The sequence below is a fragment of the Hyla sarda genome, chromosome 1 (genome assembly GCF_029499605.1).
Source record: "Hyla sarda isolate aHylSar1 chromosome 1, aHylSar1.hap1, whole genome shotgun sequence".
NCBI classification, from domain to species: domain Eukaryota; kingdom Metazoa; phylum Chordata; class Amphibia; order Anura; family Hylidae; genus Hyla; species Hyla sarda.
In genome coordinates, this window is record NC_079189.1 from 595,641,615 (window position 1) to 595,653,775 (window position 12,161).

At 43.3% G+C, this 12,161-nt stretch overlaps 1 protein-coding gene across 2 annotated transcripts in view; it reads right to left on the bottom strand.

Moving 5' to 3' along the window:
- Positions 1 to 12,161, bottom strand: part of RUSC2 (RUN and SH3 domain containing 2) — an 81,278-nt gene that overhangs the window by 46,770 nt on the left and 22,347 nt on the right. For both annotated transcript variants that reach the window (XM_056546770.1, XM_056546761.1), the window contains exon 2: positions 8,086 to 10,077. In XM_056546770.1, coding sequence (XP_056402745.1) covers positions 8,086 to 9,991 — 1,906 coding nt within the window. In that variant the 5' untranslated portion in view covers positions 9,992 to 10,077. The remainder of the gene's footprint in view (positions 1 to 8,085; positions 10,078 to 12,161) is intronic.

Here is a 12,161-nt window from a genome sequence, read left to right on the forward strand (position 1 = left end):
CGCCCCCTCCCGTAGGCTTGCATTGAGGGGCGGAGCGTGACGTCACACGGGGGCGGAGGCGTAACGTCACGCGCCGCCGGCCCTGTAGTCGCCCGTAATCAGACCCGGAGCGAACACGCTCCAGGGACTGATTACAAGCGGGGTGCCGCGTGCATGATCACGGGCGTCCCCAGCTGCGGGACCCCCGCGATCAGGCATCTTATCCCCTATCCTTTGGATAGGGGATAAGATGTATAAGCACCGGAGAACCCTTTTAAGAAGTAAAAAAACGGATGCAATCGGACATCATTTTTCAAACCGTATACGGGTTAAAATTTGTACACACGTTTTGATACAGATTAGTCAGGTTTTGAAGAATCTTTTTTTTTTTTAATCAAAAATCTGATGTGGGAACTGTATTGCAAAAACGTGAACCCAGCCTTACATCCGCAGTATGTATATATACAGTGGTCCCTCAAGTTACAATATTAATTGGTTCCGGGACGACCATTGTATGTTGAAACCATTGCATGTTGAAACCATAGCTCTATGGAAACCTGGTAATTGGTTCTGAAGCCACCAAAATGTCATCCAAAAATAGGAAAAAGTGAGGATTAAAGATAAATAAGTAGATAAATAATATAGATAAAGCAAATCCTTCCATATAAAAGTAATAAAGATCTGCTGGGAGCTGTAATCACTGTCTGTTTCAGTGTTTCCTAAAGAGGGTGCCTCCAGCTGTTGCAAAACTACAACTCCCAGCATGCCCAGACAGCCTTCGGCTGTCCGGGCATGTCGGGAGTTGTAGTTTTGCAACAACTGGAGGCACCCTCTATGGGAAACACTGGTCTATGTAGAGGACAGAAGCTTCTTCAGGGTCTGTACAGAACACACAATGTCCTAAAAAAAAAGTCAAATGGAGCCACCCTCGCCTGGTGTCCAAAGGGGCAGCTAACCCTGGCACAGGTAAAGTGTACAGAACATGTAATACCTCCCTGTACTGTAGGGGGCGCTACAAGACACCAGTCAGTGCATACACTTCAGTAATACAGGTAAAGAGTACAGAACATGTAATACCTCCCTGTACTGTAGGGGGCACTACAAGACACCAGTCAGTGCATACACTTCAGTAATAAAGGTAAAGAGTAGTACAGAACATGTAATACCTCCCTGTACTGTAGAGGGCGCTACCAGACACCAGTCAGTGCATACACTTCAGTAATACAGGTAAAGAGTAGTACAGAACATGTAATACCTCCCTGTACTGTAGGGGGCGCTACAAGACACCAGTCAGTGCATACACTTCAGTAATACAGGTAAAGAGTAGTACAGAACATGTAATACCTCCCTGTACTGTAGAGGGCGCTACCAGACACCAGTCAGTGCATACACTTCAGTAATACAGGTAAAGAGTAGTACAGAACATGTAATACCTCCCTGTACTGTAGGGGGCGCTACAAGACACCAGTCAGTGCATACACTTCAGTAATACAGATAAAGAGTAGTACAGAACATGTAATACCTCCCTGTACTGTAGAGGGCGCTACCAGACACCAGTCAGTGCATACACTTCAGTAATACAGGTAAAGAGTAGTACAGAACATGTAATACCTCCCTGTACTGTAGGGGGCGCTACCAGACACCAGTCAGTGCATACACTTCAGTAATACAGGTAAAGAGTACAGAACATGTAATACCTCCCTGTACTGTATGGGGCGCTACCAGACACCAGTCAGTGCATACACTTCAGTAATACAGGTAGAGTACAGAACATGTAATACCTCCCTGTACTGTAGGGGACGCTACCAGACACCAATCAGTGCATACACTTCAGTAATACAGGTAAAGAGTACAGAACATGTAATACCTCCCTGTACTGTAGGGGGTGCTACCAGACACCAGTCAGTGCATACACTTCAGTAATACAGGTAAAGAGTAGTACAGAACATGTAATACCTCCCTGTACTGTAGGGGGCGCTACCAGATACCAGTCAGTGCATACACTTCAGTAATACAGGTAAAGAGTACAGAACATGTAATACCTCCCTGTACTGTAGGGGGTGCTACCAGATACCAGTCAGTGCATACACTTCAGTAATACAGGTAAAGAGTAGTACAGAACATGTAATACCTCCCTGTACTGTAGGGGGCGCTACAAGACACCAGTCAGTGCATACACTTCAGTAATACAGGTAAAGAGTACAGAACATGTAATACCTCCCTGTAATGTAGGGGGCGCTACCAGACACCAGTCAGTGCATGCACTTTAGGAATACAGGGGTTTTACAAGTGAAATGCCCATTCTGATTGGTCGGTTCTTCCAGCCCTTGACACATTTCGCAGATTCCATAGCATTCCAGTGCAGATGATCCGGAGGGGAGGGGGGGGGGGGGGGGACGGGTAAGTATATTACAAAGCATGTCTGCCCAGGGTGTGTCCCTTCTATAACGACACAGGCAGCTGCCGGCATCCTCTATTTTTACATGGGGCTTCTGGAATGTCCCCGTCGCTGCATTGCTCATACTGTCTATGACTTTTCCAGTAAGAGGAGGCTCTGCAGCAGAGCAGACCAGGCCTGCGGTATCCGTCATATATACATATAGAAAATGACCTATGGCCTAGGAAGGACAGAAAGCATCCAAAATAAGATTCTGCTTAGTGAATAGGATTTTTTTAAGGATCTTTTTTATTTCCAGACGCCAAGGAAAACCGAAGGATCCAGATTTGTCTTGTTTCCATGACACGACATCTTTTCCAGCGCCTGCTGCGGATTACTGGGTTAAAGGGGTATTCCGGTGGAAACAACTCTTTTTTTTTTTTTTTTTTTTAATCAACTGGTGCTAGAAAGTTAAACAGATTTGTAAATTACTTCTATTAAAAAATCTTAATCCTTCCGGTACTTATTAGCTGCTGAATACTACAGAGGAAATTCTTTTCTTTTTGGAACACAGAGCTGTCTGCTGACATCACGAGCACAGTGCTCTCTGCTGACATCTCTGTCCATTTTAAGAACTGTCCAGAGTAGGAGAAAATCCCCATAGAAAACATAGGCTGCTCTGGACAGTTCCTAAAATGGACAGAGATGTCAGCAGAGAGCACTGTGCTCGTGATGTCAGCAGAGAGCTCTGTGTTCCAAAAAGAAAAGAATTTCCTCTGTAATATTCAGCAGCTAATTAGTACTGGAAGGATTAAGATTTTTTAATAGAAGTAATTGACAAATCTGTTTTAACTTTTGGGCACCAGTTTATAATTTTTTTTATTTTTTTTTTAAAGTTATCCACCGGAGTAGCCCTTTAATATATCAGACAGTGTTTGCCAACCAGGGTGCCCCCAGCTGTTGTAAAACTACAACTCCCAGCATACAGAGTAGCCCTTTAATATATCAGACAGTGTTTACCAACCAGGGTGCCTCCAGCTGTTGCAAAACTACAACCCCCAGCATAAAGAGTACCCCTTTAATATATCAGACAGTGTTTGCCAACCAGGGTGCCTCCAGCTGTTGCAAAACTACAACCCCCAGCATAAAGAGTACCCCTTTAATATATCAGACAGTGTTTGCCAACTAGGGGGGTCCCAAGTTGTTGCAAAACTACAACTCCCAGCATACAGAGTAGCCCTTTAATATATCAGACAGTGTTTGCCAACCAGGGTGCCTCCAGCTGTTGCAAAACTACAACTCCCAGCATACAGAGTACCCCTTTAATATATCAGACAGTGTTTGCCAACCAGGGTGCCTCCAGCTGTTGCAAAACTACAACTCCCAGCATACAGAGTAGCCCTTTAATATATCAGACAGTGTTTGCCAACCAGGGTGCCTCCAGCTGTTGCAAAACTACAACTCCCAGCATAAAGAGTACCCCTTTAATATATCAGACAGTGTTTGCCAACCAGGGTGCCTCCAGCTGTTGCAAAACTACAACTCCCAGCATACAGAGTACCCCTTTGATATATCAGACAGTGTTTGCCCACCAGGGTGCCTCCAGCTGTTGCAAAACTACAACTCCCAGCATACAGAGTAGCCCTTTAATATATCAGACAGTGTTTGCCAACCAGGGTGCCTCCAGCTGTTGCAAAACTACAACTCCCAGCATACAGAGTACCCCTTTAATATATCAGACAGTGTTTGCCAACCATGGTGCCTCCAGCTGTTGCAAAACTACAACTCCCAGCATGCCCGGACAGCCAACGGCTGTCCGGGCATGCTGGGAGTTGTAGTTTTGCAACAGCTGGAGGACCACAGTTTGAAGACCACTGCATTAAAAGAGACAAGAGATAAGAAAAATTCACTTGACCGTAGACACACATTATAACCAATTGTAAAGAACGTCAAAGCATCGCATTAATAATGGGAGGAGCTTCACACAGGCGCACGCCAGAATTACAGCTTCTTGTGCCAGCAACAAATTTATGCCAGCAAACAGGTGTAAACCGTAGCCGAAATCTACGCCAGCTCGGGGCTGGTATACATTTCAGTGAGGACGCCTCTACATACCTGTGCACTGGCAGGGGATTACTTAACCCCTTGGGGACGGAGGGTTTTTCCGTTTTTGCACTTTCGTTTTTTGCTCCTTACCTTTTAAAAATCCTAACTCTTTCAATTTTGCACCTAAAAATCCATATGATGGCTTATTTTTTGCGCCACCAATTCTACTTTGTAATGACGTCAGTCATTTTGCCCAAAAATCTACGGCGAAACAGGAAAAAAAAATCATTGTGCGACAAAATTGAAGAAAAAACACCATTTTGTAAATTTTGGGGGATTCCGTTTCTACGCAGTGCATATTTCGGTAAAAATTACACCTTATCATTATTCTGTAGGTCCATACGGTTAAAATGATCCCCTACTTATATAGGTTTGATTTTGTCGGACTTCTGGAAAAAATCATAACTACATGCAGGAAAATTAATATGTTTAAAAATGTCATCTTCTGACCCCTATAACTTTTTTATTTTTCCGTGTGTGGGGAGGTATGAGGGCTCATTTTTGCGCCGTGATCTGAAGTTTTTAACGGTACTATTTATGTATTGATCGGACTTTTTGATCGCTTTTTATTCATTTTATCATGATATAAAAAGTGACAAAAAAAACGCTATTTTGGACTTTTGAATTTTTTTGCGCTTACGCCATTGACCGTGCGGTTTAATTAATTCTGTATTTTTATAATTCGGACATTTCCGCACACTGCGATACCACATATGTTTATTTTTATTTACACTGTTTTATTTTATGGGAACAGGGGGAGTGATTCAAACTTTTATTAGGGAAGGGGTTAAATGGTCTATATTAACACTTTTTTTTGCAATGTTACAGCTCCCATAGGGACCTATAACACTGCACACACTGATCTCTTATACTGATCATTGTTATCCCATAGGGACCTATAACACTGCACACACTGATCTTTTACATTGACCACTGGTTTCTCATAGGAAACCATTGATCAATGATTCTGCTGCTTGACTACTCATGCCTGGATCTCAGGCACTGAGCAGTCATTCGGCGATCGGACAACAGGAGGCAAGGTAAGGGACCCTCCAGCTGTCCTACAGCTGTTCAGGGTGCCGCGATTTCACCGCGGCGATCCCGAACAGCACCACTGGGCTAACCGGCATGAGTGTACTTTCACTTTAGACGCGGCATTCAACTTTGAACACCGCGTCTTAAGGGTTAATAGCGCGCGGCACCACAATCAGTGCCGCGGGCTATTAGCCACGGGTCCCGGTCGTTGCTAGGTGCCGGGCTCGGCCCCGCGTTATAGACAGGGAGTGGGCGGAGGACGTGCAGGTATGCCCTCTGTCCCCAACAGGTTAAAGGGGTGCTCCGGTGAAATAATTATTTTATTTTTTTTAAATCAACTGGTGTCAGAACAATAGACAGATTTGTAAATTGCTTCTATTTAAAAATCTTAACCCTTTCAGTACTTATGATCTGCTGTATGCTCCACAGGAAGTTCTTTTATTTTTAAATTTCTTTCCAGTATGACCACAGTGCTCTCTGCTGACACCTCTGTCTGTCTCAGGAACTGTCAAGAGCAGTGGACAGTTCCTGAGACTGCTCTGGACAGTTCCTGAGACAGACAGAGGTGTCAGCAGAGAGCACTGTGGTCAGACAGAAAAGAACTACACAACTTCCTCTGGAGCATACAGCAGCTTATAAGTACTAGAAGGATTAAGATTTTTAAAAAGAAGTAATTTCCAAATCTGTTTAACTTTCTGTTACCAGTTGATTTAAAAAAAAATGCTTTTCACTGGAGTACCCCTTTAAGACCTGTTTGTAAGATGCTAATCTTAGTAAATTAATTATTTCTGTATATATTCTTGTACAGGGGACAGTATTATAGTAGTTATATTCTTGTATATAGGATGCAGTATTATAGTAGTTATATTCTTGTATATAAGAGCAGTATTATAGTAGTTATATTCTTGTATATAGGGGGCAGTATTATAGTAGTTATATTCTTGTATATAGGAGCAGTATTATAGTAGATATATTCATGTATATAGGAGCAGTATTATTGTAGTTATGTTATTGTATGTAGGAGGCAGTATTATAGTAGTTATATTCTTGTATATAGGATGCAGTATTATAGTAGTTATATTCTTTTATATAGGAGCAGTATTATAGTAGTTATATTCTTGTATATAGGAGCAGTATTATAGTAGTTATATTCTTGTATATAGGGGGCAGTATTATAGTAGTTATATTCTTGTATATAGGAGGCAGTATTATAGTAGTTATATTCTTGTATATAGGATGCAGTATTATAGTAGTTATATTCTTGTACATAGGAGCAGTATTATAGTAGTTATATTCTTGTATATAGGAGCAGTATTATAGTAGTTATATTCTTGTATATAGGAAGCAGTATTATAGTAGTTATATTCTTGTATATAGGGGCAGTATTATAGTAGTTATATTCTTGTATATAGGGAGCAGTATTATAGTAGTTATATTCTTGTATATAGGAGGCAGTATTATAGTAGTTATATTCTTGTATATAGTAGCAGTATTATAGTAGTTATATTCTTTTATATAGGAGCAGTATTATAGTAGTTATATTCTTGTATATAGGATGCAGGATTATAGTAGTTATATTCTTGTATATAGGGGGCAGTATTACAGTAGTTATATTCTTGTATATAGGGGGCAGTATTACAGTAGTTATATTCTTGTATATAGGAGCAGTATTATAGTAGTTATATTCTTGTATATAGGAGGCAGTATTATAGTAGTTATATTCTTGTATATAGGAGCAGTATTATAGAAGTTATATTCTTGTATATAGGAGGCAGTATTATAGTAGTTGTATTCTTGTACATAGGGGGCAGTATTATAGTAGTTATATTCTTGTATATAGGAGCAGTATTATAGTTGTTATATTCTTGTATATAGGAGGCAGTATTATAGTAGTTATATTCTTGTATATAGGAGGCAGTATTATAGTAGTTATATTCTTTTATATAGGAGCAGTATTATAGTAGTTATATTCCTGTATATAGGAGCAGTATTATAGTAGTTATATTCCTGTATATAGGAGCAGTATTATAGTAGTTATATTCTTGTATATAGAGGACAGTATTATAGTAGTTATATTCTTGTACATAAAGGAAAGTACTATACAAGGTATATTATTATATCTTATAAGGGCAATATGGCAGTTACTGTTATCTTAGAATAAAAATATCCATCTCCTTCTTTTCCAATACCTCCTTTTCAGCTCATATATATATATATATATATATATATATATATATATATATATAGAGTGCTACCCTGCAGATGTTAACAATGTGGGTAGGAGTAAGATCCTATCAGACTATGAAATCTGATCTATCCTGAAACACGGTTCACTGGGGACATTAGGGATAAAAGTTACCTAATAATTTTTTGTCATAATGTCTATGACAGGCAATGAAGGAACGCATTCTGCATCATTAGCTATCATTATAGGGCTGACTGTAATTGTTCTTCATCATCAGTCCATGACTAATGTTCATATAATTAGAAGTCATTGCTATTTATTACAAAGACTAGAAATCCTGGTATATTAATAATACCCGATATGCAAACAGAGAAGCAAAACAATCCTTAATCTTTCGACTTACCATCTCCTTTTACTCTTGGGTCTCTTTGCAGAAAGTTAAGCCCAGAACTTCCAGCATCCAAAGCATTGCAGTTCAAGGTCTGGCCAACACTCGCTTCGGTAGTTGCACATGCTTGGTTAGTACTAGATGTGGGCTTTGAAGTTGTTGCTTTATTATCCACATTGTCGTTTGAGCAGCCCTCACACGTACGGCTCATACAGTGCAAAAAGGACATGGGTGGAAGGCTGTGACTACGAAATTCCCCATGTTCGTAGGTTCTACCACCATCTCGATGATACTCTGGAATTGGTGAAAACTCCAGGGAAGAATCCCCACTGGATCTTAAAGGTGGGCTGGTTCCATTCTTCTTTCTGCTTTTGGCTAATTCCAAAAATGATGTAACCCTCTTAGGAGATGAGCCCTGGGTTTGTACTGCTTGACCTTCACTTAGTTTCACGGGACAACTCATCATTCGCTCCAGAGACCCTAATCGATTGGAAGGACTCTTGTCCAAGCTGCGGTCATAACTTCGAGACCTTTGCCTACCTGTATTAAAGTTTGGCGGTGACACATTCACATAGACTTGCCCTTCAATTGTGTCTGACTTAGATCTTTCTATGAGGGGTTTGGGATCATTTGAATCTGAACTGGTCTGTGGCTGCTGGAAAAGAAAATACTCTGTTGGCTGTACCGGGCTTCCCTTGGTATGGTCATCTGAGCAACTGGTAATCGACGAACCTGCCGGGCTAGGAGAAGATTGAGATGACAAGTCACATGTGACCAATTTATAATAATTTTGGGTAGACACCACAACCCTTGCCTGGCTTTGGAGACAGGAAGTTAGTTCTGAACTCTCTCCATTACATGGCACCGAGTCACAGTAAAGATGGTATGAATTGCAGTTGGCATCCAGCTCGGGAGAAGATGAGCCATTGTGGCAACCACATGGCTTGCCGGAAGCTTCTTGAACATGGGAATCACAGGACATCTTGGATTCTGTAGGTGAACTCTGCAGGTCAAGGTAGAAAGCACCTGTGTCCGGATGACTGCAAAATGAAGAGTCACACGAGAGACTGCCAGAATTTAGGTTGGACCTTGGTTGTCCATTCATCTTGTTATACAAGGTACTGAAATTAACAAGAATCCCGTCCGAGCTATTGCAGGAGGAGTCACTTACGTAGCTCACCTGCTGGTCCATTTCTGACTGGCTTGAGGCACTGTAGCACCTGCAGTGCCTCAGTGACTCTGAACCATTACAGGTGCACTCTCGGCTTTGCAGAAAATCCTGGCTTCCTAAATCTGAGCTCTGATTCCAATCCAGAGTAAAGCTAGGCCCACCATGATGATTCCAAGACTGGTCCTCAATGATTGATGAGCCTAGGTTGCCATTTGTACCCTTCTGCAAATCATCAGGTGAAGTCTTCTCTTCTTGCCCGTCCACAAGTCCCGACCTTCCAGTCAATACCCATGGTTTCACAACAGGTGGGTTATCATGGAGGCGGAATCGGGGCAAAGACAGATCTTGAAATTGAAATCCTGTTTTTGGCCCACCTAAAGTGTCATGGAGGTGGAAAGACTTTTCCCCATCACTTCCGCTTGATGTGTCGTTTTCACCGTCATCGTTGGGTAGGAATGGGTTGTGTCTCTTTCTAGTGACTGGTCCCTGCCAATCCTCTTCCTTCTTGCTCCCCCGTTCTTTCACCGATGGTTCAGAAGTTTGGATTAAACTACTGTAGACCAAAGAATCCGCCTGGGATAGGTCCCGTTCCGGTAGAGAAGTCGTTCTAGTAATTCCAAGATCGTTCTTGCTGTATGTATGGGATCTGTTAGATGTTGGACAGCATTGCCTATCTGGTACTTGGCAGTGCACCAAAGGGATATGATGCACTATTAAGGTTTCTCCCGCTAGCTTGGGTGAGCTATCCATAGTGAGCCTGGTCTCCTGTTTGGACACTCGATACTCTCACCGACTGGAGGTTGGAGAAGGGTTGTACATTTTAAATGTGAAGACACCTGGAAGAAGAAAAGGAAAGTTACTAATCCTTGTCAGTACCATATGACTCTACAATATCATTTACAGTATAGCAAATCATCCACAAAGTTCTATAGCAGTGCTCTCAAACTTTGGTCCTCGAGATGTTGCAAAACTTCAACTCCCAGCATGCCCGGATAGCCAACGGCTGGAGGGCCACAGGGCAACATCTAGAGGGCCACAGGGCAACATCTAGAGGGCCACAGTTTGGGACTACTGTTCTATAGGCCCTGTAACCTATACTCTTTGGCCACACCAGTCCTTTTTCTATATACTCTGGCAAGACAAAATAGCTGGTTGGTGGCCCTCAGGAACTCAGCATTTAGGACATATGCCGGCCTACCTCTTCTTGTTACACCCCATCAGTTTTGACATGACGGATTATAAACTTTTTCTCTCCGTGTTGGAGTAGTTGCCTAACTTTGAGTATGGTGATATATATTGCAAGCAAATACCATGCTTAAAGGGGTACTTTGGTGGAAATTATTTTTTTTTAAATCAACTGGTACCAAAAAGTTAAACAGATTTGTAAATAAAACCGTGAAAAGAGTAATGTAATACGGAGCACTCACTCTGTGACCTTCTTGCGGGGGTAGGTGGCTGGTAGATGTTCTCAGTCCCAAACTTCCATAGCGGGGAGGTGGCAGATGTTACGAGGGGAGCCTCAGATCCCGGCCACGGACCGTATCACGCCCTCTGGCGCTTCGTCAGGCGACGGCCTGACGAAGCACTAGAGGGCGTGATACAGTCCGTGGCCAGCGTCTGAGGCTCCCCTCGTTACATCTGCCGCCTCCCCGCTGTTACGCCAAGCGCTCCGGGTCCCCGCTCCTCCCCGGAGCGCTCGCAGCGTTCACCTTGTCGCAGCGCCCCGGTCAGACCCGCTGACCGGGAGCGCTGCATTAGTATCACTGGCGGGGATGCGACCCGCGAAGCGGGACACGCTCGCTCGCGGTTCGCATCCCAGTCTTCTTACCCGACCCGTCCTCCGTCAGTTCAGTCCCGGCGCGCGCAGCCCCGCTCCCTAGGGCACGCGCGCGCCGGCTCTCTGCGATTTAAAAGGCCAGTGCGCTTCTGATTGGCGCCTGGCCCAATTAGTTCATACACCTCTGCCCTAGCCTATATTACCTCACTTCCCATCATCACCGGATCTTGTTGCCCTTGTGCCAGTGAAAGCGTTCCTTGTGTGTTCCTAGCCAGTGTTCCAGACCTTCTGCCGTTGCCCCTGACTACGATCCTTGCTGCCTGCCCTGACCTTCTGCTACGTCCGACCTTGCTCTTGCCTAATCCCTTGTACCGCGCCTATCTCAGCCGTCAGTTGGGGTTGAGTCGCTATCGGGTGGAAGGACCTGGGGGTTACCTGCCACAGCAAGTCCATCCCGCTTTGCGGCGGGCTCTGGTGAATACCAGTAACCCCTTAGACTCCGTTCCCCTGGTACAGCCCACGTCATCACCCCACTGACACAGAGGATCCACCACCAGTATCTTCACAGTACCCGGATCCTGACACCCGCTATGGAAGTTTGTGACTGAGAACATCTACCAGCCACCTACCCCCGCAAGAAGGTCACAGAGTGAGTGCTCCGTATTACATTACTCTTTTCACGGTTTTATGGTTCCTACTTTGTCTTGTTACGTAGAGCACCTCCAGACATCATAGTTCCCTCCTTCCCGCATATCCAAGGAATAAGTATTGTATCCATTTGTTTGGACACCCTTATATATCTGCAAGCAATTAAAGATAGTGGCACTGGTGCCGTCTCCTACCTTCCCCTTTCTCTCTTCAGTTTGGATCAGATTTGTAAATAACTTCTATTAAAAAAAAAAATCTTTACCCTTCCGGTACTTTTTAGCAGCTGTATGCTACAGAGGAAATTCTTTTCTTTTTGAATTTATTTTTTGTCTTGTCCACAGTGCTCTCTGCTGACACCTGATGTCAGTTTCAGGAACTGTCCAGAGCAACATAGTTTTACAATGGGGATTTTCTCCTGCTCTGGACAGTTCCTGATACGGGCATCAGGTGTCAGCAGAGAGCACTGTGGACAAGACAAAAAGAAATTCAAAAAGA